The sequence below is a fragment of the Rhinolophus sinicus genome, linkage group LG13 (assembly GCF_036562045.2).
Source record: "Rhinolophus sinicus isolate RSC01 linkage group LG13, ASM3656204v1, whole genome shotgun sequence".
Lineage (NCBI taxonomy): Eukaryota > Metazoa > Chordata > Mammalia > Chiroptera > Rhinolophidae > Rhinolophus > Rhinolophus sinicus.
Genome location: NC_133762.1, coordinates 56480519 through 56507791, shown reverse-complemented (window position 1 = coordinate 56507791; position 27273 = coordinate 56480519). Strand labels below are relative to the sequence as shown.

The window sequence follows — 27273 nt, the reverse complement described above, 5'->3', positions numbered from 1 at the left end:
ATGGTTTTTCTAGGGTACCAAGCAATCCTTCCTCAGAATTTACAGTCCTCCTATAAATTCATACTTTCTGGGGAAGTTGCATATATTAATTAAGCCTCACACTTGACAGTGAATGTGAATTAAACCTCTGCACTCTTTCTTGAAACAGCCAGAAGCTTCTGGAAGTTCTAGCAAATAGGCAGAATTCTTTCAGTATGGTCTACCTGCTCCACTAGTGGGTTGGGGTGGGGGATGAGGTCGCTGGAAATGACAAGTGTTTGTTGGAGGTAGCAGTCAGGAGAGAAGGACACCACCCTGGTGGCTGAGGTCCTGAGAGCTCTTACAAGAAGCCTTGCTCATCCCCTTTGAGATACCATGGAGATTCCCTTGGCTGCCCTACTGTGTGATATTTGGCTGGGGCCAGAAGGCTTTTTGCGCAGGTCCATATCTCGTTTGGTGCCCACCTTGCAAACCGCAGGTCCTGGGAGAGCAGGGGCCTGAATGGGGATGAGGAGCAGGAAGTGAAAAGAAAAACAAAGGTCAACAGAGAGGGCTGCACATGTTACCCAGAGCTGGCCTTGGCAGGACAGCACATGGCCAACTGTAATGGGATGAGTGAAGTACCTAGTCCCATGAACACCAAGCAACCTCGCTGACACGGCTCAGGTGCATTTCCTCCTTAGCACCAAAATGTCCTGCAGAGCAGCTGAATTTCCTCCGCAAAATTATACATTTGGTCAAAGAGCCCACACTTTAACCAAAGAACATGTGTTGACATCTTGGTCATTTCTGTACCCTCTCCAGTCTTGCCCATGTAGATGTTAATATAAATATTTCTATGTTCATACAGAAATACTATTTCTTTCAACTGAATGCCAGAAAGATCATCAAAGTCAAGGACACCTACTCAGTTACCTCAAAATAGCTCCCAACCCCAGCCCAGACATAGGACCTCTTACAGGGGGGGTCGAATGGTGTGTACGGTCCTTCATCATCCTCCTCATCCTCCTCTTCCTCCTCGTCATTCTCGTTGTTCTCATTGTCCTCATTCTCATTTTCTGTCTCGTTGCCAACTTCGGCAACAACATCATCCCTCCGAGTCCCGTTCACGCCCCTGTCTGGGGCACTGCTGGGCCCTGTCCCATTCTCCACGGTGTGTTTAATTGGGATTTTGATGGCCACCTCAGATTCTCCGTTGGCATAAGCCCTGCTATTTATCAGTCTTTGTCTCTGGAAAGAGAAAGGCACATTCTTACCACAGTCAGAGGGACGGTAAATCCTTACACCCAGACCACCACCTGTTAGGATCTCTCTCAGGCAGCTGACAAGCAGATGCTTCCAAGATACTCTGCTGTCAAGTCTTAAGGGATTCCTCAGAGTAACAACCAACTTGGACAACCTCCTTCTGGGAGAAAGGATTAACACTTTATGGCCTACGGGCACTTGCAGATCCCTTCAGAGGAAAATTCCTAAGTCACAGATGCATGCTTCCTTTCTATCAGGGTTCTCTGTGCACCGTGGTGTTACCTTTCTTCTCAAGATTGTAGGAATCCATTGGTGTGTATATGTGAGATAGCCACACCAATGTGCTCAGACTAGTGTATCGATGAGGCTGCCACTCCAGAGAAAGGAATACACTGGGAAATTCAGGTCAGAGACTCAGCATTACTTTAAACTAAGATAACCTTGATTTAGCAACTACTGTGCAAGTTCACATCAGAGGGCTTTATTAAAATGGAAGATGAAATAAAAAAGGTAGGTACAAGGGGACAGGAGAGTTTTTCTAACGGGGATCATGTCTCCCAACATGAGGAGGGAAGAGCAAGGACCAGGATGCACAGCTGGCCCAGTGAGCAATGATGTTGGGAAATGGTTGGCGGATATTGTGTTAAATGCTGGCTTATACGCTTCTACTTTCAGACCAGGAAACTTTCTCCCCTTCCCAAAGTTTCCCACCCCTGTCCAGTGGCAAATGGACTGTGCTTTCCCAGATACCTCATTGATCAACATGCGACTGGCCATGGAGAGTCGGGTCTTGGGGGGAAAGTGGCTGGTGATCATGATTCGAAGGCCAGCCTCAGAGAAAGAAAGCTGGTGTGGGTAGGCCGACAGCAGCTCATCTACCATGATCACTGACGCTTTGCGGTGGAAATTGGCTAGGGGAATTAAAAACAAAAAATAAAAATAACATTGAGGCTAGGCGCAGGAAAGAGATATTCATTCAGTCTTCCTATCCTTCCTTTCTCTTCTTCCCTCCCTTCCTTCTTCCTTCCTATCCTCCCTCCCTCTCCTTTCCTTCCTTCCTTCCTTCCTTCCTTCCTTCCTTCCTTCCTTCCTTCCTTCCTTCGTTTCTTCCTTCCTTCTTGCCTTCCTTCCTTCCATCCTCCCATCCATACGTCTATCCACCCATCCACCCACCCTTCAAACCATCCATCCTCCCTATTCCCTTGCTTCCTCCCTTATTTCCTTCCTTCTTTTCTTCCTTCCTTCCGTCCTTTTTTCCTTCCCTCCCTCCCTCCCTTTCTCCCTCCCTCCCTCCCTCCTTTCCATTCTTCCATCCTTCCTTCTATCTCCTCATTTACCCATCCATCCACTCACCCCATCCATCCTTTCATCCATTAATTAATCCATCCATCCTCTCATCTATCCATCCATCCATCCTTTCATCCATCCATCCATCTATCCATCCAGGGAGGGTCATAATGAGCAAAATTTGGGGACAAGTAAAAAAATCTGCTTTCTGTTGGACTCATCAATAGCTCTTTTGAAATGACTTGAAAAAATGTAAGCATCATTCACTGACATGGAAACAATGAGTGATAACATAAGAGAATTCCTCCTTGTCTTCAAAAGATTCTTTTCCCACCACTCAGATCTGGGGCATAGAAAGACCCCAATAATCTTTGGTAACCTTTTATGCCCTTCAAATGTCAACAATGTTCATACTGAGCAGTTAAAAGCTGCAGAATTGACTTTAGTGTCAAGTGGAGGACATGGTGGGAAAAAGTACACATTGTTGCAGCCCCACCTCTGAGCAGGATGACAAGGGGGTGGGTGGGTGAGCTGGCCACACTAGAAAGGCTTAGGGCAATCTTGTATAATGATTTGCAGGCAGGCCTGAACAGAAATTTTCACCAAAGTCCAATACCCTCTCTATGAATGTGCAACATGAGAACACAGCTCATAGGTACCTGGCTACAGGCCCTCTTAGTGCTCAGTCCTGTTTTCCAAGCCACTAAACCGTGAAATGATCTCTGGAAACATTGGCTAATATTAGGTAGCTCTATTTGCTTCCCTAAGAGTATTCCTTTTATGGTTATAAACTACCCAGAAGAGAAGAAACTAAATGAAATCCTTATGTGGGATGGCACTGAACACTCTTAAGTCTTTGTTAAACATGCATATAATTAGAAAAGTATACCAAATAATTGATTTTCAAATTCTAATAATTACCCACGGATTTTAAAGTCAGACATTATTTGAAAATAAACTATAGACTTTATAATATCTTTTTTTGTTTTTCCTGCAAAGCAACTATATGGGACCAAGAAGAAATAAACCCATACATTTCAAGGCGAAAGTTAAAAAAATTAAATGAAAAATGAAACACATTCTAGGCCAAAGTAAATGATAATTTTTGTGTTCCTCTAGGAAACAATATTGTTTATTAGAGAGCGCTGTATTAGTTCTCTTAGTATATCAACTGTTTAATAAGACTCTACTGAATATAAAAATTACTTTGACTAAAGAAAAGATACTTTTCTATATCATTTAATAGTTTGGAAACTGAGGTAATGTAGCCTGGAAGTGAATTTGGATATAATAATATAGTAATAACAACTATCATTAATGAAGTATTTTACATACTTTATCTCCTTTAGTCATTATAAAAATTATCCCCATTTTGCGGAAGAGAAAATTGAGGCTTACAGCAGTTAAGTAATTGCTTCATGGTCACACAGCCAAAATGTGACAGAATCAATACCTCAAAACCCATGGTCTTTTCTCCTTTACTATCCTGTCCTAATTTTCCTGTAACACTCCCAGCAAATGTTTTACCCAAGAACTCGCATAGGGCTTTCTCAGTTGGTTCATCACGAGGTATGAGACTGCCTCATGGTGTAACCAAAGGGCGGGAGTGAGGACTGGAAGCTTCTCTCCCTTAGAGAGGCAGCATCTTCCCCAAGCCAGCTGCAGAGCCCCATGGGTGGCCATGAGCGAGGGCAGCCGGGCTGGCTTCTTAGCACTTCCTTCCTGGACACAGGCTTTCCTCGGTTACCTTTCTTCAGTAGCACCACAGTTGCGTCACAGTTGCTGCTGTCATCAATTTCAGCATTGTTGGCCAAGCCGTTGACCATGTTTCCAGCACCTTTTGTCTTCCTTTCAAAGCACTGATGTATGCAAGTGTTATATCTGAGCAAAGGAATGAATGGAGAGAGCCCATCAGCATTTGCTGTTCCTTCATTCCCCAACTCCCACCGAATGTCCCTGCAGTTCTCTCAGTTTGTGGGGGAATCCCACGCCTCAAGTTATTATTGTAATTTTGTCATTCCATTTCCCCTCAGAATATATAAACCGTCCTATTTTCCAATTTAAAGATATATGGTATATGAAAATAAAGCCAACATTAAGTAAATAGTGACACACTGCTTTCTTTACAACCTCCTCAATGTCAATGGAGGCACCTCCAGGATGGAGTTCCCTGATCGGAGTCTGTGCATAGAAGGACAGTGATAAGACTCAGTGGGATGGGCAAGGTCTGCCATCTCCAGGGCTTTTGCTGTTAGGGACATGCTTGATGGGGGAAGGAGAAGGTGTCTCATTCCTGCTGTTACCTGGTGCAGCATGGCCTATGTGTGACAGGCTGGCTGGCAGTCTAGGTCTCTGTCTTTGGTTTCCTGATGTCAGAGGTTGGAAGCCTTTGAATCTATTACTGTTATGTTATACTTCCAGGTCCAATAGGTTCTTGGCTTTGTGATAAAACTCTGGGCTATGATTCTCCAGAATGATTGAGTAAAAACATTATACAGTGGTGCTTCTTACAAGTGTGTTGGAGAGAAGAAGCTTGCACAAGTTCCTAGGATGTTTTTGGCAGGGAAATATTATGGTACTTTCATCTTTAGTATTAGAATACTCCCATAGAGGAATCCTAGAAAATGGAAGGGCAAAGAGTGCTGGCAGGGTTTCCAGGGCATTGTAGGCCACTGCTGCTTTGCCCGCACTCAAAGACCTAAAGGCCTCAGTGACTTCCTGGCCATGGGACACCCCGCTGAGGTGTCCCACAAGCTTGATCTCTGGTCCCCCAGTGGAACAGTAGCCAAGCCTAGCAACTTTCAATTGCCAGCTGGCAGGCCCCTCAAGCTGCGTTTCACCACATAAGTTTCTCTTCCTCATTCCCTTTGTGCTATAGACAAGAGGCTCTCAGGAGTGTCTCCCCACTGTATCCTACGCCTGTTCTTCAGTCAGTGCCGCTCTGGGTGCATAGTCCTATGGGACATGACAGCCATTTTGGTACAGATAGAGGGGCCCTCTGTGACTTGGACTTCTCTTGCACAAGCACTTCCTGTAGTCTTTGGGAGCAGGCAGTTCTCCCTACATTGCATTAGGGAGAACAGAAAACGAGTCAAAAGTGATGATGGTAGCTGTGAAAGGGAAGCAGGTAGGCCAATGCTGGGGGATGCTCAGGGCTCATAAGAGGAAGGAAACAGAATTAGAACATCACTATTTTTTAACTCTAAATAAGTAATGGAGTCAGATTTTGAGCATCAGTGGATGCCAACATCACAAACAGAGAGACAGGAGACATGCATGTGCCTGTTGATGGCAGAGTGCACCACTACTTGGGACACAGTGTAACCTGAGTCGGATCAATGGCTGACATATGGGAAACAGAGGCCACACTACACCATGGGATGTAGTCAACAATTCCTGAACAGTGGGGAATTCTGTGGAGCAAACAATCCAACTTTGTTGAAGAATAAATTGAAAGGAAAAAAAAGAGGGGGAATTTATAGATTAAAAGAGATCCAACAGAGGGCAAAACCAATTGTAATGAGTGGAATTTATTTGGATTCTGATTTTAAAAGTATTTATGACATTTATGAGACTAAAATAAAACTGTAAAAAATGACATTTGTGAAACCCTTAAAAATTTGAACATTGATTCTACATTCAATTATACTGAAGAATTAGCATTCATTTTATGTGTGAGAAATAATGATCTGGTTATGTTAAAAATGATTCTTTTTAGAGACATATACTGAGATTTTCATAGATGAATTGGCATGATGTTTGGGGCTTCAAATTATATGGAGGGAGGGAAATGGATAGGGGTGTGAGCGGAACAATCATTGGCTGATAGTGGTGAGGGCTGGCAACGAGCATGTGGGATTTATCCCACTATTCTGCTGACTTCTGTATATATTCAACATTCCTTTTAATGAAAAGTCTCCCCACTTTCTAGACTCAACAAGAATGTCTTGCCTTATTGATAGAGCTATGCAAGAGGGGCAGTGCTGCTGTCCTGTTGGACTCAGAATCTACTCTCCCCATAGAAATACTGACTTGCATGAGGGTTTGCTTTTAAAGTACAACTGTGTGTGTGTGTGTGTGTGTGTGTGTGTGTGTGTGTGTGTTTTGTTGTTGTTGTTGTTTTAAATAAGCAACAGTCTTTATTTGAATTTCAACAGTTTTCCCACTAACATCCCTTTTCTGTTCCAGGATCCAATCTGGGACCCCACATGGTGTATTGTTTTTTTCTTTTTATTGTTTTAATTAGTTTCAGGTGTACAAAACAATGTAATAGTTAAACATTTATCATTTATATCCCTCACACAGTGATAACCCCCTTCCCCCCATCTACTACCCTCTGACATCGCATACAACTGTGTGTTATACCTTTATTTGGATTTGGATAACAAGATAATAATACTATGTATGGTATGATTATGAGATCTTTCTTGAAACCAGATATTGGTTAATAACTATGCTGTCACATCCTATTCTTACAAAAAACACACACACACACAAAAAAAACCACAAAAAAAAACCACAAAAAACAAACAAAAAATCTTTGAGGTAGGAAGTATCATTAACCCTGTTTTGTAGAAGAGGAAACTAAGATTCAAAATGACTGAGTAGTTTGGCCATGGTCCCGCTGCCAGTAAGTGGCGGGGTGGGGAGTGCAGCCAGGGCTTAACGTGAAGCACTTGATATTAGCCACTAGATCATACTACCTCATCTGGGGACCAAATCCCGAAGAAGCGACCCAGATGCACAGAAATCAGTCCTCACCAATGCCAGGTGTGCCTCATGCTCCTTTAAGGTTTCTGGCCACACTGAAATTGCTTTTTGACCTTCAAACAGAATGTTTAAAGTCATTTTAAAGTCATCTACCCAGGAGGCAGCTGATGATTGTAATGTATGCTGTTTTTAACTGCTGCTGCTCTGTTTTATATTTTTAATTGAATGTTTTAAATTTTGTGCTTGCACCCTGAAGCTATTTTATTATGAAGCATGCAATTTTATAAATCAGATTTTACAAAACCCAATGATTAAAGCCTTTGATTGCAGAGGGGGATGGCTAAAGAGCAGAGATTTCAATTTAGAACTTAGGACCGGAATTTATATAGAAAATTCCACGAGCACAGTAGCTGCCATTCCCTGTTTTATTTGTATCCTGCTGGTTTGAACAGCTGGAAGGTTGGTAAAGCTGAGGCATCAGCAGAAACATCCCTCATTAGCTTTCACACTGGGTATGATTTGGAGGAGAGGAGAGAAATTGTTCACTGTGTTATCTTAACGTTCACATGCCTGCCAGTAACTCCTGGGCTTTACGATGGCTCGGTAGAGGGGTGCAGTGATCACAGGATACACACGCGCAAAATCCCTCAACCCACCTTTCCTTTAGACCAGCTCTGGTTTTGAAGACCTCCTTATTCTGTGAAAAGCCCCTACTGAATTCAGTATGGGACATGCTTTCATCTAAATTTAGATTCAAAACCCAAGATCAATGCTGGGCATACATAGCAGAAACTCAGTCAGTTCTTCGGAATAATTGACTAATCCACCTTTTTAAATGGGAAGAAAAGGACCCTTGACTCTTTGGGAACTCAAACTTAGAGCCTCAGAAAGTCACAAAAAAAGGCGAAATAACCAAATAAAAAGCACTGAAGGAAGACGTGTATTGTTGAGGCCTTCCCACTGTGACACAGATTCCTATTCTAATAGTTTTGCTATTTGGGAGAAAGAGGAGCAAGATGGCTGTTCCCACCTTTAAAGGCTTTTCCTTTGTAATCTAGAAACATTGGAAAGGCTTTGGGCCAAGTCTGGTTTTTGTGGGAGCTCATTTGTATTTTTAAATGGAAGGTGGTTAGTGGTAAAAGCACCTGATTTCTTTGTGTGTTCTCTCACAGTAACTCCACACCAGGATACTCTAGAAATTCCTTCTTGCAGTAACAAGACCCAGATATTGGATCCACACTGGATCATTGGCGCTCCTGAGTTGAAAGGTATACTCCATATTGAGTGAGGCCAGCTCCTGCCCTCATTATTCATGTGACCTTTGCCAAAGGCCACACTGATTTCTCTCAACATGGCTCTCAGCCACTAGTGGCCAGAATTAATGTTTGTCAGGCCTCACAGCAAGGAAAACTTGACATGCAATTCCAGACTGCTACTTGACATGTCTAAACTGGTCATTTCTGATAGTGTTCCACTTTCTTGCCCACTGAGATGGTAGTCACTCTTACAGTTACAGGTGCTGGGGAAAGTATGGGCTAACTTAGAGTAAAAGAAACAGCTCCCACAGGGGCTGACAGCTGCAGCATGAAATGTCTCTGCACTATTTATAAGCTCCTCTTCTCAATGGTACTTGGCAAGAAGATGAACCAGCAGGTTCACAACCATGGTGCTTCCATCTTACGTTCGAGTATGGGAAGCATCTGCAGTATAATTCTTGATACAAAGGTCGTAGTAAGCTGCCCAGACTCCAAGGGGAAAAAGAACATATGATGTGGCGGTTTTAAAATATATCCACAAATTCTTTGACACGCCTCCCTTCAAAAGATGAAGGAGACCTCTTGAATGTGGACTGGACGTAGTGACTCACTTCTAATAAACAGACTATGAAAGAAGTGACAGTGTGTGACTTGTGAGTCTAGATTATAAAAGGCACTGCAAGGTCCTTCTTGCTCTGTTTTTGTATCTCCTGCTCTGGAGGAAGCCAGCTCCCACATATGGCGACACTCAAGGAGCCCTAAGGAGGGGCCCATGTGGTGAGGAACTGAAGCCTCCAGCCAACAGTCAGCATCAACTTGCTAATCATGCAAGCGGGCCATTTTGGAGCACCAATCAAGTACATGACGGCCACCCTGGCCACCCTGTTATCTGCGTTCTCAGAAAAGATCCTGAGCTAGGACCCAATAGTTAAGCTGCTTCTGGATGCCTAACTCTCAGAAACCATATGAGATAATATATGTTTGTGGTTTTAAGTGACTAAGTTTTGGGGTCATTTGTTATACAGCAATAGATAACCATATGAATAATGGACATCTGCAGATATTTGATCCATGATTTTAGTTATCTCTTAACTAGCTCTGGTCCCATCTTCCCCCACTCTATATAAAAGCATAAATTTTTACCTTGTTTCTTGTTATGGAAGAGAGTGAATAAACAGCCAAAAGCTAGGTTGCCAGGGCTTGAAAAGACCCTTCGCTTGAGAGATTTCTCAAACCACACAGTGAAGCTTTGGTTCTATCTTCACATTTAGGTTGGCAGGATCTTTGCTATTGCTGCTAACCATAGCTGGAGTGATTCCTACATAGCAGGTTGCTGAGGGAGCCAAACGAGTCTGTGTTGGTGCACGCTGAAAGCCAGCCAGACCCCTCTGCCCTCTGCCCTGTGCCCCTTTCCACATGATCACATAATGTCGGATGTAGGAAATGGTTTTCGAAAAGAAACTAAGAAGCTATTTTACTTACTTCATGATGACAATGTAGATAAGATACATCAGCACGAGGACTAAAGACTCCCACCTGTGTACAAACCAAGACAAGGCTAGTTAAAGAAAGTTGCCACAGGCCGACATGCAACACACCAGCCTATCTTAAAAATATGTATTTGATATGAACAGCAGTTAAAAATGCCAACCATGGCGAGGATAAGGCAGATGTACAGACTGGTTACAAATATTTCCTGGTCTATAGACATTTTCTATGCTGCATACAGCTTTCAATGAACTTTCTCTTCCTTCTCTAATTAAAAGGAAAATGCTCCTTCTCTGTTACGAGCAAGTCATAAGTAGAGAGAGACAGAGAATGAGGAAGAGGAAAAGATGAGAAAGATGGGGGGGAAGAGAGCGAGAACACTTGGAAGGGAAGGTGCCAACTGAAAGGATAAGAATGAATGAGTGGGGAAATGATCAAAAGAAAGAAAGAAAAAAATAATGAAACCCACTGGAATGTATCTTGAACTTCTGATAATTTGAATACTTTTATTTTCTTTATTTAGTAACTTCTAGCTAAAAAATAAGGACACTTGATTTCTAGGTTTTCTTTGGCCTGTTGTTAACTAACCGAAGGTGTAATTTTGTATTCTAGAAAAGTTTACTGGTGAATGGTCTATGAAGAAATTCCAGGTTATGCTTTTCCTTCCTTTTTTTAAGTTCCATGTCTAGAAATTGATTGTAGGGACAAAGTCCCAGAGAGCAGTTTCCAGGCTCTCGACCTCATGTGGAAACGTGCTGGCTCGGGTAGTAGATGGCCGTCAGCTGTGATTAGATGGCCATCAGCTGTGATTAGATGGCCATCAGCTGTAACCAGTTAGCCAGTAGCCACTAATATAACTGCAGTGGCTATGCTAGCCAGTGCGGATTGCGACTAGCAAGTGCAGTTGGCAGAGAAACAAACAGTGGATTGCGGATCGTGTGGCTCCTGCTTCCTGTATCTCCAACCCAGCCGCCAGTGAGAATATAGTGGTATGAACCCCCTATCCATGGCTCCGTTGGTGTTCCTTTTTGGCCTCACCATATTCTGTGCCCACCTGCTGAGAGCGGGACCAGAGACCCTGCATTACATTGACCCTAGGGAAATAGGTGGTCAAATGTAAACAGGATGTGCACATAGGAGTTTTTGTTGTAGTGGTATTTATAAAAGTGAAATGTTGGAAAGAAGCAAGACGGTTATAAGATGGAAAACTGGGTACGTAAGTTATAAGTATGTCCATACGATGGGCTACCAAAATTGGTTAAGAATGATTATGCAAATATGAATTTATCTATTATAGAAAGTGCTTGTGATGCTACTAAGAGGTAGCATCAGGGTGTCCAAACCCCTCAAACTTCTGCCACATTTCTTGGCCTCTCACTTAGCAAACCCCAAAAGGTTGCATATATTCCATTCCTGCAGCTCCCATTCTCTTGGCAATTTTCTCTAGTCTTAACTCCTACATGCACTGATCCCCTGCAAGTCTTGTCAAGGGCAACTGTGTCATCCATCTACACAATCCCAGGGATGGTTCTCTGTCATCCTATTCAATTGCTCTGCAGCATCTGAGATTGACCAGCTGCCCTCCTTCATAAAACACTCTCTTCTCCTGACTTCTGAGAAGCAACACTCCTACTTTTCCCCCTGTCCTCCTAACTTAGAAACAGCTGTGGAATTGGACTGACTTTGCATGCAGACTTCTGAAATCATATGGCTTTTCTCCATCTGCCTCTCCTGACCACAGCCCACCCACTATCCTCCTAGGACCCGATCTTGTGGTATGATCTGGGTTTGTTTCTTCCCTTCCTGAAAACTTCTGTATTGAACCATCTTCAGGTGGCCCAGATTCTCCTACCAAAGATTATTCTTCTGGGCAGAGGGCTAGTCTCTATTCTTGCCTGGAGGGCACGGCTGTGCTTTCCTAACCATGGTCCAGAACAAACGTCTGCAACATAAGGCAGGTGGATAGTCTCCAGGTCATGTCCCCAAGCTGTCCTTTTTCTCCCAAAGTAACAACCTGAGGCTCAAAGAAGAAATGAAAACCGCACCCTGGATCCTTCAGTTTTCTTGTTAGGCCTTCAGACTCACTGAAGACATAGCCCAAATTCCTTCTGGCAACATCGTGGGCCTTGCTGAATTGTCATTATGGATTCATGGGCCTTGTGCTGCTGGCTGAATATATATCCTAATACGTGGATCTCTGGTGCTTTCTATTTTAAACATCTTTTTTGGGCAAGTACCTAACTAAAATACATCCAACAGACGCTCCCCTGTCTTTTGCCTGCAAATAGAATCCCGTTATGGTGAGGTAGCAAATGGGAACTCCTCAGTTGCAAGGAGGGTGGGCCCATTACCAGAATAAATAATGATTCATCTAAAGTTGTACTTCTATTCCCCCTGGCCACTTATTGGTCAAGGCAGACCCAGCTGTGACCAAAGAGATGTAAGGTGGAAAGGTGTTAAATGAAACGACGTTGCCCAATCTTCCTCCTTCTTGCCTTCAATCTAATCTTGATGGCTGGAACGGCAGCTGCTACCTTAGGACCATCAGGGGAAGACCAATAGAGAAATGCAGAGCCCTTGTACCACCTATATCTGGGGTACTTGTTATGTAACAAAAATAAACCAATATTTCTTTCATCTGCTGTAGCTGGATTTTCCTACTACCTGCTACTAAAAGCCTTCCGACTGCCACTTGTTGGCTGAATGTGACTTACTGCAGAATGCCGTGTCAGGAACAGTGAAGGAATCTAAACTGTTTGACAGAGGTAATTTGTCCTTGTGTATATGTATTTGACAGGCCCATTTTCTCATAAAGAGTACTCTAGTTTTAAAATAAACACACATGAAATTAGTTTCTTTTTGAAGATTTGGGGTAGATTGGTCACCGTTCTTGAAAACTCTAGACATGCTGGAATGTTCTACAACAAGAAATGGATTTCCCTGTTTAAGGTATTTCTGAAATATTACTGTGCTTTAATTGCACAGATTGAAGAATCTGGCTTTAAAGAGAGAAATCAGAGAAATCAATGCCTAGACACACCCTTTCAACAAAATAAATACTTGTGGTTGGCTGGGTAAAAAGGTACGAGATGTAGACAGCAAAAATATCTTAAAGTTCAATATAGTTTTCATTCAAATAAGGAGCTGAAATCCCTGGAAATCCCAAAGCAGTTATGGGCCAGTGGTGCAGACTTTAATCTCTCAGGCTCACTCATGTGAAAAATGTTCTGTCAGCCCATCCACATAATAACAATAATTACGCAACAAGCTGGCAGCTGGGAATGATGTTCGAGTGCCATGAAAGCCTCCTTCTAGTTCTTTCCTGCAGCTATGCCGGTGCATGAGTTATGATTCCAACCCACCCCAGGCTGAACAAAACATGCTGGGGAATTTGCAATTTAATTTATCTGTGGCCCTCCCATCTCCTTACTCCTGTGGGAGCCTGGGTACTCAGGCCGAGGACTCTGATGATCTCAGCATCTGGACCCCTCTGCCAAGGATTGGGGTTCTAGCCTCTTGACATCATAGGAGGTTTGGCCTTTGGAATGAAGAAGAATAGATTCTCCTTTTCTTGCTCTATAACATCTGAAATACCCTAAAAATGTTATGAAGGCAAGGACTGAAATGGGCTTATCATGAACCCTGCTTTCATCTCCTCCTGCCATGGTTTCTATGAGCAAAACCAGGAAGACGTAGAAAAGAGAGGTCCCTAAGCCTGACAGACAGTGAACCATCCCTGGATATCCTTTTTAAAGGGTTCCCACACAAAAACAGCAGAAAAATTTCTGACATCAACTTTAATCATAATTTGTTTGTCTTTATGGCAGTGTGGTTAACAAAGAGAAGCAATAGTGAGCAACACATAAGCACCTACTGTTTGCTAAGGCAGAGCAGTGGTCGTGTTAACGGTGCCATCAGTGTGAGTTAAAGTGCTTCTGCAAGTTTTCTTGTGCTGTCCTTAAGGCCCAAGGATGTAGGGGAAAATGTCACCACTCTAATTGGAGACCATGTCCAGGTGGATCCCAAGATGTTCTCCCTGACCTCTGACCTCTGATTTGAGGTGCTCCTGGGCATCTGGAACTCTTTAGCTTGTTGATGAACGTTACTCAAAGAGGTTCTCCTTTTTTATTTTTCATGGGTGATGACACAGATTATGTGTCTGAAAGCAAATTCTCCTAGCTGTCTCCTTACCCCTCCAACACAGAGGAGAGAGAGAGTTGGCAAAAGTATCTTAATACCCTGGCGTAATGCATCACATTTACCGTCAATGTGGTTAAGTCCCCACCCAAGTTCTGAAAACCAGAGAGATATCCTACGACACAGAGATGTCACTCTAAAAAAGGGTTAGCACTGATTTTGCTGAGAATGAAGATGGGTGGACTCTGCACTTATTTTTCTAGCTCATTCTTTTTTCTTTTTTTTTTTAAATTAGGGAATGTTGGGGAACAGTGTGTTTCTCCAGGGTCCATCAGCTCCAAGTCATTGTCCTTCAATCTAGTTGTGGAGGGCACAGCTCAGCTCCAAGTCCAGTCGCCGTTTTCAATTTTCGTTGCAGGGGGCGCAGCCCACCATCCTATGCGGGAACTGAACCGGCAACGTTGTTGTTAAGAGCTCACGCTCTAACTATCTGGCTGCCCCTCTAGCTCATTCTTAGCTTTAAATAATATCATGAAGGTTGTCTACCCATAGTGCCACACCTGTCTATTCCTACAATGTTATTTCACATTACTTCTACAGTTCAAATATTTGAAAAAATGTAACAAGAATGTATAACACACTGAATTTCTATGTCCATTTCAAACATTTGACTTGCTCAGAACCCATTTCAAAAACAGAGACTTGGGGGTGGCCTGTTGGCTCGGTTGGAGCGCGGTGCTAATAACACCTAGGTTGCCGGTTTGATTGCTGCATTGGCCACTGTGAGCTGTGCCCTCCTTAAAAACAACAACAACAACAACAACAGAGATTTGGACAGTTGGCCCAAATGCAAAATATATTTAATTTAGGCAAAATTTTTTATCTATCCAAAAAATCACTGATTTTTCGGAACGCTAAGATTTTCTGGAATGTCAGACAGAACTTTGATGGGTTGAAGGTCACTGAAGTACCTCCATGTCTGGTTCCTGAGATATACGTGATGTTTGGAATATGTCCACAATGTTTGGGCACAATTTGAAAAGATTAGTCAAATCTTAACCACGGCCTGGCAAATTGCTGACTGCAGAAAGGCACATCTAAGTCATGCCGTCTAACCTGGATGATGGAGATATCTAGATATTAGGATCCCAAATGGAAGCCCGCCACCCTGGCCCAAGGGAAAAGGTCTCTGCTTTGTACTAGCTAATTTAATTTCTCTACTGAAGTGGACAGTATTCCCAAGAAATGCCAGTTGTTCCAAGCTGCCATGACATTTCCCTTTCTTTCTTAAACTCTGACTTCGGTCTTCGATATATTTGCTCTGCAAAATAACAAGGAACATTGAAAGAGAAAGAGAGGTACTTACCAGGAAACTTGTTCATCGTAAATGAACTGTAAAAACAAAATAAAAAGGATAGATTAGACACACACACGTACATGCATGCACAAACACACATGCTTTACGATTACATGTTGTCTGCCCTTGTTGCTAGCTTGATGAGAATTGGGGCTGGGGCTGACCTAGAACATGAAGCACTGTGGGTAAGGTTCTCTCTGTGCTGGTTTAGTCTGTGGCTAGTGTTAGTGGAAGGAGTTGTGATTGGCAGACTGGGGTAGGCATAATATGGAGGGAAGAAGCATTGAGTCAGCCCATCCTTCCTGCAATTTCTATTCAGCAGTGGATTGAGAGGGAAATATAACCCACCGGCTATGTAGAATAAAACTTATTGTAGAATTTGAGGTCTGGAAGGGATTTAGGAGCTTGGTGGGTGCTTCCACACATTAGCCACTATGGCCACCTGTAAGATGTCTGCACGTCTCCGTGCACTGTACAGCACCTTCAAGCTTTTATGCGAGCACCTGGATTTCTCTGTACTCAACATTTTTTCTTTTAGTCGACGTATATTTTGTTTCTTTAAACGAATTTATTTTTAAAGGAAATTTTACATCACAATCAGAAGTGGAGAATCAGCACCAGCTGCCACCACATATAGAGGGTGAAAAATAAATGCAGTAACAACAGTTATCGAAAATCCTGGCTACCCAGGCCCTGGGCCACAGGTCTGCCCTTTTGTTAAATAAGGAAATTAGTAAGGGTCAGAGCAGTAGAAGACACACAGGTGCCAAACAGAGATTTCTCCTGATCAGTTAGGATCCAAAGGGAATATGCAACAGGACTGAATTTATGTATATCATTTAAAATCATTTCTCTTTTTGGGGGGAGAAAACTGGTATAAACCACATCCTTTGAAACAGTTGCAGAGAACATGAGAAATTTTCCTGGGGTTGCTCAATTTGCTGCAGAGTTGGTTCTAGAACTCAGGTCTGGCTCTTAGTGTTCTTTCCATGATATACCTATTTGCTGAGATAGCACATTGTTGAAACTAAATAGGTGCACCTGTATTTTATTCAAGCAGGAGCCCAGGGCTGGTTCATAGCTTTCTTTCCACACTCAAGGATATGACTGCTTGAGTGTGATCATGTCTGAGCGGCTTTTCCTTCAGGGAGAATGGACCAATGGAGACTCTAAGGCAGAAACTTGCAGGACAATCTGGGTGTAAAGTGTCGTTATTGCAAGGAGGTAACAAACTCAGATAATGATATGGACATAATTTCAGTCCCCAGCGACTGTAATAACCACCGGTGTGAGAGACGCAGAGGAAACCACAAAGACATGCAGGCATATAAAAGGACCTTCCTCCAAGGAACCCGAAGGTGCAAAGGCAAGGATGAGGAGAAAGGGGCCACAAGTATTTGTAACTCGATCTTCCTAATGAGACATTGACAAAGTTGTTGGCTTTATTAGTTTTGTGACTGTTGTCGTTATCGGATTCAACACGTTGACATTTTCATGAAAATCTCAATCTAGAATGGGAAGAGAATTAAGGAACCACAGCAAGCAATCGCTTAACCCAAGCTGAAAGGTATGGAATCTACTCCCTGGAAGGCATTCACACTAGCTTTAAAAAATTGTGATCACTGCACTGTACACCTGAAGCTGAAGCTGAACAATAATGAATGTCAACTACAAGTTTATATATATATGTATACACTTACAAGAAGCGGAATGCAGCATTAAGAATAGACAGTGGAAATGTAATGGCTCTGTGCGACGTCAGAGGGATAGTGGATGGGGGAGGGGGGCTGACATAATGTGAGGGAGATAAATGATAAACGTCTAAGTATTACTTTGTTTTGTGCACACGAAACTAATAAAAAAATTGTTGTGAAGAAATCATGGAACACAACAAATGAATTAAGTTGGAAAACATTTTCTATTAATTGAAGTTAACTCAATATCAATCTTGGGCAGTGGGCTGGAATGATCAATTCATAGCCACTTAGGAGAGCATGAGATACTGGTAAAGAGTTTATTAGCACACCAATTTAATTTTCGTCTATCAGGGAAGGCAGGCGATTATAATATGAAAGCAGCTTTTAGAAAGCCCTATTCTGTGTGATCTGACTGACATGTGGGCGGTACAGATCAATACATCTTTAGTTTTGATTATTTCAAAGATCATATCAATGAAAAACATCAGAATGGATGGAGGCATCGTGAGCCTGAAGTCCAGGTGACAACTGTGGCCGCGGAGTTGGGGGTGGGAATATGGTTCAGGGAGGAGGATAAAGAGAAATACAGACGATCTGGCTAGAGTACTAACAAATGGTGGTGATCTGGAATCCTCCAAATAACTGACGAAAGTATGCCTCCCCCTTGACCACTCGGAGCTGGGAGGCTTTGGCTATCCTGTGGCTAACGAGCAAACATAGTCTGGGTTTTATCCCACTACTTCAAGACGATTGGGTGAAAAATGAGAGGACTCAAAAAAGAGCCGTAAAAGGGTCCCATAAAATGGACTAGAAACCGGGACTTTAAGAAAATCTAAATGGAAATTGGCTTGTTAATGGTGAGAAAGGAAGTGGAGGGTGAGTTATGAGCTGCCTCCAAGTGTCTGTTGGTGTAACGTGGAGGAGGCAGACCAGCTGATTGTCACCCTTTCAGAAGATTGCATATGAGGAAATTAGCACTGTTCACAGAATGTTCCTTTGGGGAATTCATCACTGGATCATCCTTAGGGAGTGCTGGAATCACCCTGTCTGAAAACCCTTAAAATGACAAGGGCAGAAGACTCTTTCACTTGATGTTGCTGATGGTTCAAGGGGATGGATTTGTTATTCCTTACAGATTTTACTTAATTTTTTAAAAATCTGTTACATATCTCTCTGTATTTTCATGCTCTGTCTGTGAGTAAAAGAAGACAAAACAACTTCCCCCATCCCTTATAGCAAGCAGTATTAGTAGAGTAGGAAACAACCTGAAATCATTTTTAGGCCATCTGAAACAAGAAACCGAGCCCCAGTTCCCCAGGGCTACCACTAGGTGGCGCTCACGCTCTAATGCTCTGGCCTGTGTGCTCTGCCATGGCAGCAAGATTGAAATGAAACCAGTCCAAGTCCATTTAGCAGCTCCATTTAATCTTCTGAAAGGAGAGCAAGCACCTCAAGACAGACAGCCTCCTGAAGGAGCCTCCAGCTAACCCACTGTTGTCAGAGGGCAAAGTGACGTTCTGGAGGCAGCTCCTGCCTGGTGTTCTGAGTTAGGGACAGGTGGATCCCTTATCTTATGCCAACACTCAATCCTCACCATGTGTTGCAGTCGAGGGACCTGCTGTGTGGCCTTTGGAACTGACCCACCCTTTTCCACTCGGGTTTTTGAAAACAGGCCTTGGGAAAGCAGCTCTGTTGCTCTGCTGGTTCTGTATGGGGCCTGGCACTGAGTCCGCCCCCAGTGACCACATGTGGATGGTGCTGACCGATAGCTGGGCCTCAGATTTGCTACTCTCTGACCCACCTGTGGTTCAGCCAAAGTTACATTTGGCTTCACCAAGAGCTGTGTACATGCTCCATAGATGTACTAAATGGGAAGACACAGGAGTGAATTTGAAAAAAAACTCTTACCCTCCAAGGCTTTAGAAAAAACGGTTGGGTACCATGGAAACCAGCTTTTCAGTTCTGGTGTCTGCTCTAGAATTCTTCCAATAGAGATGGGCTGACATCAGGCAGGTGGATCCATGGATGTCAGAATGTACCATGGAACTGAGTGGCAAATTCAAGATGGAATAGCAGGGGAAAGACGAACCAGGAATTGGCCAGGTGTGTGGGCAGGAGAGTGGAGGTGAGCTGGGCTCTGTGCAGGAAGGCAGGTGGCTATCTCTGAATCGCATGTTAGTCCCTGAGTTTGCTTACTGTAAACTGTAACCATGGAGCAGGGTGGCCGTACTGCTGAAGCTAAGATTTTGTAGCTTGTACTATAATCACTGGCACCATTAGAATTTTAAGCAGTGAAAATAATCGGAGAAAATCAACACCATCATTCTCTTTCAAGAGACTGAAACCTTGAAAATCTTCCCTCCCTTGCTGGAAACGGAACCCATCCCCCGCAGATTTTCCCCTCGACAGCATAGAGACTCCCAGGAGATGTGCCCAAATGGAATCCTGACTTCCTCAGCTTCGGGGATCAGGGTGCAGATGGTTTAGCCATGGCAATTCCATCTGAGGAGGAACCAGCTGGAATACATCTGGAAAGCTGCTGTTATGCACTGATATGGTTTACACTTGAAGGTTAAACAGGAACTGTAATATTAGGATCTCTGGCAGGCCGCTTGACGGCGGTGGGGGGCGGGCTTCAGGAGGGTAGAAAGGCGGTGAGCTGGACAGGGGTGAAGGACCCGACTCTAAGCTGTCTCTTCTGTCACAGAGAGGGCAAGATATGGAGACTTCTGGGTCACTTAATATTAGTTGTCTTAATGAAAGAATTCCAGGAGAGGGGTGGCAGAAGCCATATCCTTGAGTCTAAAAACATTAGTTAAGTACAGCAGACACAACTTTCTAATGGCAGATTCATGGTGGGTGAGGTAAAAGACTGAAAGAAGCAGATTTTATTAGAGGGGAAATCTGAATTCTTTGCTGAGGTGGTATAGATGTACCATCTTAGACACCTGCTCTGGTAAACCTGAGTATTGCAGCTCCCTGACCTACGGCAAATCCCTGAATTTCTGGAGCCTTGGTTTTACCATCTGTAAAGGGCTTTTATAATAGCTAGCTTATGTAGTTATGAGTATTGAACTTATGAGTATTGAACTGGAAAATCTTAATTGACAGACCCAACATTCAGTCCTATGTTAAGTATTGAGACTACACTTTTTAAAACTTACGGATGCTATGAGAATGTAGGTCTATTTTGTATGGAAGGATTTGCTCTCTACAACTGTGCTATCCAATATGATAGGCACTAGCCACATGTGGCTACGTAAATTTAAATTAATTAAAATTTTAGTCCTGTGGTCTCACTAGCTGAATTTTGACAGCTCAAGAGCCATATGTGCCAAGTGGCTACTGTATTGGACAGTGCTGCCTAGGACATTTCTGGTGGCTGGGTCAGCTGACTCATCTCTCTTTGTTCCCATGAAATCACCTCCAGAGGGGAGATTGCAGTGAGCCCTTCAGAGACAGAGAGGGCAGCGTCATGGTGAATAAGCCTTTCTGCTGTGCCAGTGCTCCAGGTGCCCTGAGGGCCCCCAACAGGTGCCAGTGGCTCACCTAGCCTTTCTCCAGGTAGGCAGCACTCCCGAATCTGGATTTGTGAGCCAGTCTAAGTTATCCTGAACCTGTGTGAGGCCTGTCCACTTCCCTGGAGGTTTCCCTTCTCTTAAGGCTCACATCCCAATCTCAAAGCAGAGATGAAGCATAAAAACAAAGCATTCCTTTTAGGGCAGCTGTTACACTGATGATGCATGCAGTGGATCACTTGCATTTATGTAAATGACATCATTATGTAAATCACAGTGATAGGTCAATAAAAGAGACTATGGGGCCTACTGGAATTTGGGGCAAGGGTAGAACTGGGCAGCCGGAGCTGTTTGTGGTGGAAGCCTTTGGGGGTAGGTCATGGGTGTTGGAGAGAAGCAGCAGGAGGGTCTGTAAGGATTTGGAGACTATTTATGAGGTAGATGCACACAAACACATGCTCCAAAGTACCCAGAATGCTCCCAGGTCTGAAAAGGTGACACTTCTCTTCAAGAGAGAGACCAAAGACATGGGGCAAGCCCCCAGCCATGTCCAGCTGCTCTAGGGCTTGAGCCTTCACTGCAGAAAACGTCACCAGGGCTAAAGGGGATTCATGATGGGGCAAGGGATAGGTGCTGAGACACACACACTGTATGTTTGTGAAATTATAACTGCTTTAGACAATAATGTGTTCTTCTTCTGTTTTTCTCCCTAAAACCAACGACAAACACACTAGAAAATAGCACAGAGCAAAGGCTGGATGAAACCCAAACATCTAATTGAACTGAGTCCCTCATCTCTAAGTTAACTGTTAAGCTCTGTTGGTTTCAGGATGTGCATGCTTGTCTCACTCCTATGGTCTTCCTTTTTGGCTCGGTCCATCCGCATCAATTTCCATTTCAGCTGTTTCAGAATCCAGGTAATAACGACTCTATTAGCACTTTCCTGGCATAGCAGCCATGACCATCCCTGAGAAGCTGTGTTCCCTGCTCTTTGGACCACCAGGCCCCATGGATTATCCTCAGGGCTCCTCTGCTGTGTCCAAAGGGCCACTCCCCCAGGATGTATATAGAAGTGGTGTCTGGTCATACGTAGCCTGGCCTTCTCCTCAGGGTAAATGAGCTCTGTATTGTATCACCTTAGGGGACCGGCAGTTCTGTCTTCTGACCCTTTCAGAACCATAAAAAGCGGGGAGAAGATTAAAAAAACACCCAAAACCTTAATAGTTAAAATAAATGGTTCAGATGGTTGGTAGTTATTTGTGGATAGGAGGAAAACTTTTCAATACAGGATTTTTAAGTGCCCATTGCAGGGTCCTATAAAGAGGCCTGGTATTATAAAAGCTTCCTTTGTGATTTTGTTACCATGACATTAGGGGAAATACAGGAAGAGAAGATGAAACCTTGACAAAAAGTTACAGCATGTGTGAGCAACAGCCTAGCGCTGGGGCATGGAATAGATTTGGGGACACCGAGAAAACTCCATTGCTAAGTGCTGCTAAGTGCTAAGTCTTCTGGGTATAAGATTGTTTTACTTCTCATGCTTGTTTTAAGTTTCATGTGAAAATGACCCTGAGCATGAACAGCAGTCAGAAATTCGGACAACCAAGCTACCACCATCCCTTGCTTTTAAGAGTCTTAAAATTTACTTTAGTAATGATTACTGCCATGCAACAGACGGGGTAACCAGAGGAAATGGTGTCCAGTAGTATTTTGATGTTGAGTTTCTCAGAGTCTGCTGGCATGAGAATCTCCTAGGGGGTGGGGGAAGGTCCAGGGTAAAGTGCAATTTCCTGGGTTCTACCCCCGAACCTAATGAGTTAAAATCTATGGATTGTGTGTTTTAAGTAAGCACCCTGGGCATTTCCAGTGCACACTGAAGTTGGAGGAACAACAGTTAAAGTTAAAAGAACCAAGCCCAAGCCCTGAGGACCTCAACTTTATCTTTTCCATTAATCCCTAACAGTGGAGAAATGTAACTTTTCTCAAAATCGCAAAACTCTAGCCTTGACATCTGCTCTCTAAACACACAGTCCATCTTCAGGTGACGGCAAAGAATCACTTGCTTCTGTACTTTGTTCCCATGTGAGGAAATGCAGAGCTGCTGGCTGCCTGCTCTTCTGCCCACCTCAGCTCTGCGATGCACCTGGGCACATGGGCGCGGACCATTGCTTTGCGGGTGAGCGAGCGACACCTGCAGCCCGAAGCAGCAAAACCACTTTACTTCTTCACACATCATTAGCAACAAGTACATTTGTTTCATCTTGGACATATCCAGATGAATTTGACAGAAGACAGCTTCTTTCACACATAGACCAGGAGGTGTTTATGCTGAAAACAGAGAAAGCAGCTGATGCCAGCAAATCTGCTGTTGGGCATGGACATTGCCATGTCCGTGCTCCGGGGTCATCTTGTCCTGGGATGTTCTGTCTCATTACCTTGTCTTTCTGGGAGTGGTTATCTCTTCCTGGAATTCAGCAAAAGTAGAGAGTTGTGTTCATTTACACCATCCCCTAACCATGTCTCTTTGAAAAATAACTTTCAAAAACCATCCCAAAATACCCTAAAAGGGCAAGAGCAAAGTGTATGTGATCAGTGTGTTTCGTGCACTGTGAGCCAAAGCTTGCTGCAGAGAACGTTCGAGAGGTCTGGGCTCGGCGGACAGAAGAATCCTCTAGATTTGGGGTGACCATACCTTTTCCACAGACAATAACTGAGAACAAGAACAGAGTCAAGTGTGTCCTTAAGTCTACTAACCAGCAAAGGTAGTAGAAAAAGTTGCATCTTCAGGTCCAACATGGAGTCTCTGAACCCTCTGCTCCTGGGCACGGTCTCACTCTCCCAATTTTCTTTCTTTCTTTTTGTTCTTTTCAAGCCAAACTGTATCCAGCTTTAGTAAAGATGCTTTGCATGGTATTTCAGGCAGGACATGGGCAGACAGTTGTTAACTTTCACACTCCCTTCTTCAATGGACTACCAAAATCAGAAAGCCACTATAAAACTCAGTGAAGTCTTCATTTGATGCTCTGAACAGATAAAGTTTAGAGTGAGGGTTGACATTTCACATTAACTATGTTGTTTAATAACTTTTCACAAGCCGACACTGATTTTCGGGAAATGAAATGAAAAAGGCAGAATTATCTATCTGTAGGTCCACAATCTAAAAGTGGAACTGCTGCTCTTCTGTGAGATGCCATCTCAATGATGACATTAAAAAGTCCAGATTAACTGCTATACTGGTAACCAACTTTGGGAGGTCAGGTTCCAATAGGTCTCTGGGTTTAAGGGAGTCAAATCTATGCTTAAGGTGGAGAGGAGAGGGAGAAAAGGATATAAAAATGAATTTGAATTCTTCCGCACCACAAGGTGGTTGTGCTAATGTGGCAAATGTGTGTCAACATCAAGGAGTCCCTCCTCTCAGGAACCAAGAGGAAGTCTCTCAAAACTAGAAGGGTAAGGTGTTTTTTCCCCATGTCAATCTAGCTTTGGTACTATATGTCCTATTAGTAGTAATAGATGTCCTTCCCCAAAAAACAACAATGAAGTGTTCTGTGTGCTAACAACATAGCTTAAAAAAAAATAAAACAAAATTCTGCATTTTTATAAAACTAGATAAAATAGTATATAAAACTGTACAGTCACCAGAAGTACAGTTATCAAAAATAGTTTGGTGGTTACCAGAAGGTAAAGGGGAAGGGAGGTGGTAGATGATGGTAAAGGGGATCAAATATATGGTGATGGAAGGAGAACTGCCTCTGGGTGGTGAACACACAATGGGATTTATAGATGATGTAATACAGAATTGTACACCTGAAGTCTATGTAAATTTACTAACAATTGTCACCCCAATAAACTTCAATTAAAAAAAAACACACAAAAAATGCACAAACTTCACTTGGCATCTCCAATACCTTAGCTTTCTGTGTCTGGTCTGTTTTGGCATCTCCATTTTCTGCAGGGTTATTCCCATCCTTGCCAGCATCAGCTGTCCTCCTTTCCCCTGTGGGTGCCTTCTCTTCCTTCTTTGCAAAAGCCTTTTTAGGCCTGGGCTCTGGCTTTGGAGGAGCAGGTTTAGCAGATAACTTGCGGATCTTCTCTGTGGTTTGCTTCACCTTGGCTTTACCTCCTTTAGCATCCCCTTTCTCTTGGGCATGATGGTGATGGCAGCGGGATATAGATGCTGGATGTGGCGATGCAGTGACGTGTGGGTTTTAGTTGGTCTGGGGGTCGATCTTGCCTCTTCTTCCTCATCCTCCAATTTTCAATGGCCTGAGAATGAGGGGACTGTGGTTGTAACCCAAGATCTTCACTGTTAGGAACTGCTATTGACTGAAGTACCTATCTGGTTTCTTGTGGAAAGTTTTTTATTTTATTTTATTGGGGAATATTGGAGAACAGTGTGTTTCTCCAGGGCCCATCAGCTCCAAGTCATTGTCTTTCAATTTAGTTGTGGAGGACACAGCTCAGCTCCAAGTCCAGTCACCATTTTCAATCTTAGTTGCAGGGGAGCAACCCACCATCCCATGTGGGAATCGAACCAGCGACCCTGTTGACAGCTTGCGCTTTAACCAACTGAACCATCCAACCTCCCCTCCAGCAGCCCAATGGCAGCTCGTTGTCTTCAGTCTAGTTGCGGAGGGCGCAGCTCACTGGCCCATGTGGGAATCAAACCGGTAACCCTGTTGTTCAGAGCTCACGCTCTAACCAACAGAGCCATCAGGCCACCCTTGAAAGTCTTATATTAAACATCACTGTCGCTTATTTGTAGAGATTTACAATTAACCTACAGATTAAGTGTTTTGTAATCAGATGAGCAAACCCTTCAGGAATAGGATCTAGTCCTATTCTGCAGGTAAGAAAACTAAGACGCGGAGAGATTGATTTTTCCAAGGTCACCAGAGCTGGTAAGGGGGGACCAGAATTAGAACTGTGTGGCAGTGATGCTCCTCATTGCAGCATGGCCCTATGATGGGCTATGTTAGTTTAGACTGGAGATGTAAAAAGCCTCAACTAAAATGGGCCATGTAGGGGCACTGGGGAGATTTCTGCGAGATGAAGATCCACAGGATAATTAAGCCAAATGGGTATAGAGGCAGTTGAGGAAAAGGTCAGTTTAACATCATTCCCAGGGTTGGTGGGAGGATAGGAATGAGGGCAGAAATATATAAAAAAGGACCAGCCTTGGGAAATGATCCGAAGTTTAGAGACATGTTGAGTCTGGGACATGAAAATGTCTAATAGAGAGTTGCCTGTCCATGACTGGACCTCAGAGAGATGCCACTGCTAAGAGTAGTGTGGGGGTGTCCGCACAAAGGTGGCAATAGCAATGGGCACGTGGGAAGAGCGGGGCTGTCCTGGGAGAGCACATAGAGTGAGAGGGGGAAGAAGTAAGGTCCAGACCCAAGGACACGGATGCTGAAGGGAATTACAGAGGGGCCACGAGGAAAGTGAGAACAAATGGTCAGGAAGCTCACAGAAAAACAGCAGGGACTCTCATGGAACCTGATAACCAGAGTCTACACTCTTGCTCTGAGCACCAGGCTGGGGTACTGGGTGATTCAAGTATCTGGAAGAAAGGCCACCTCCATGCATACACATCAATTTGCTCATTCATCGCCAGAGACTTTGAACCTGCTCATGCAGAGAAGACTCAAATGCCTAACCCTGAGTGGTGGGAAGGGTGACTGGGAGTTCAATGGAAGGAAATTCAGACGAGATGTCCATCACGCACTTACCACAATGAGTGCAACCACAGACAGCGTATAGTAAATCGAATCCCTCAGCAGGCACCAGGAGGAAAGAGCCACAACCTGAAGGAAAAGGGGAAAAACAGTAAGAAACAGGACATCTGACTGTGCAAAGGAGAAAGCATGTCTACTGGTGGCTCTGGCCAATGATAAACCCAACACACAACCTACTATTTGTCTCCTGTCCTGGACCAGTCAATCTGCCAGTCGGTATGAATTTATTTAGGCATATTAGTCTGGACCTTCTGAAAATCAGATGCCAAGATGGGGTTAAACCTGCAATAATTTTATTAAAGGGAGAAGCCCATGAGAGTAAATGGGGAAGGAGTCGGGGAGCTAGGAGTGCCACCCAACATGACTCAGGTCAGGAGAGAGGGAAAGTTGGGTGAATGTGTCCCAAGTTGAAAGTTCAGGAAGACTGAGGGGGACCTGTCAGAGGAGGCGTGTCTCTGGGAACTGGGCAGCCTTAGCAGTCCTAATATCCCATGAGGGGATGGGATGAGCAATCTTACCCTGTGTCCTTGCCAACACTCTAACGTCTGCCACAGCCCATGCTCCTGTGTGGAATGAGCACCCTTCAGAAGGGGCATTGGCAAGCCCGATTGGCAGTCATCATCTAGCCCTTTTCGCTCATCTTTATTATATGCCTGGCCTAGTTTGCATTTGACCCTGGTTTGATCAGAATTTTTAAAGATCAGTTTGCATATTGCTCTGGAGAAAATATTGTTCTTAGGCAGTTGGGAGGTGTCCCTTTAGAGATATGATGGCTTTGCTGAGCCTATGCTTATAGGCATGTTGCTGGAGGTTACGGCAGCCTTGGCGGCTGGGTCCAGACTTTCTGCAGAAGGAGGTCCC

The 27273-nt window shown here is 43.8% G+C and overlaps 1 protein-coding gene across 2 annotated transcripts in view; it reads right to left on the bottom strand.

Moving 5' to 3' along the window:
• The window catches only part of SLC24A3 (solute carrier family 24 member 3), a 503295-nt gene that overhangs the window by 35255 nt on the left and 440767 nt on the right, over positions 1–27273 (bottom strand). For both annotated transcript variants that reach the window (XM_019710723.2, XM_074317336.1), the window contains exons 7-12: positions 26407–26481; positions 15469–15494; positions 9960–10013; positions 4259–4392; positions 1975–2135; positions 939–1209 (exon numbers count right to left, since the gene is read on the bottom strand). In XM_019710723.2, the coding sequence (XP_019566282.2) occupies positions 939–1209; positions 1975–2135; positions 4259–4392; positions 9960–10013; positions 15469–15494; positions 26407–26481 (721 nt within the window). The remainder of the gene's footprint in view (positions 1–938; positions 1210–1974; positions 2136–4258; positions 4393–9959; positions 10014–15468; positions 15495–26406; positions 26482–27273) is intronic.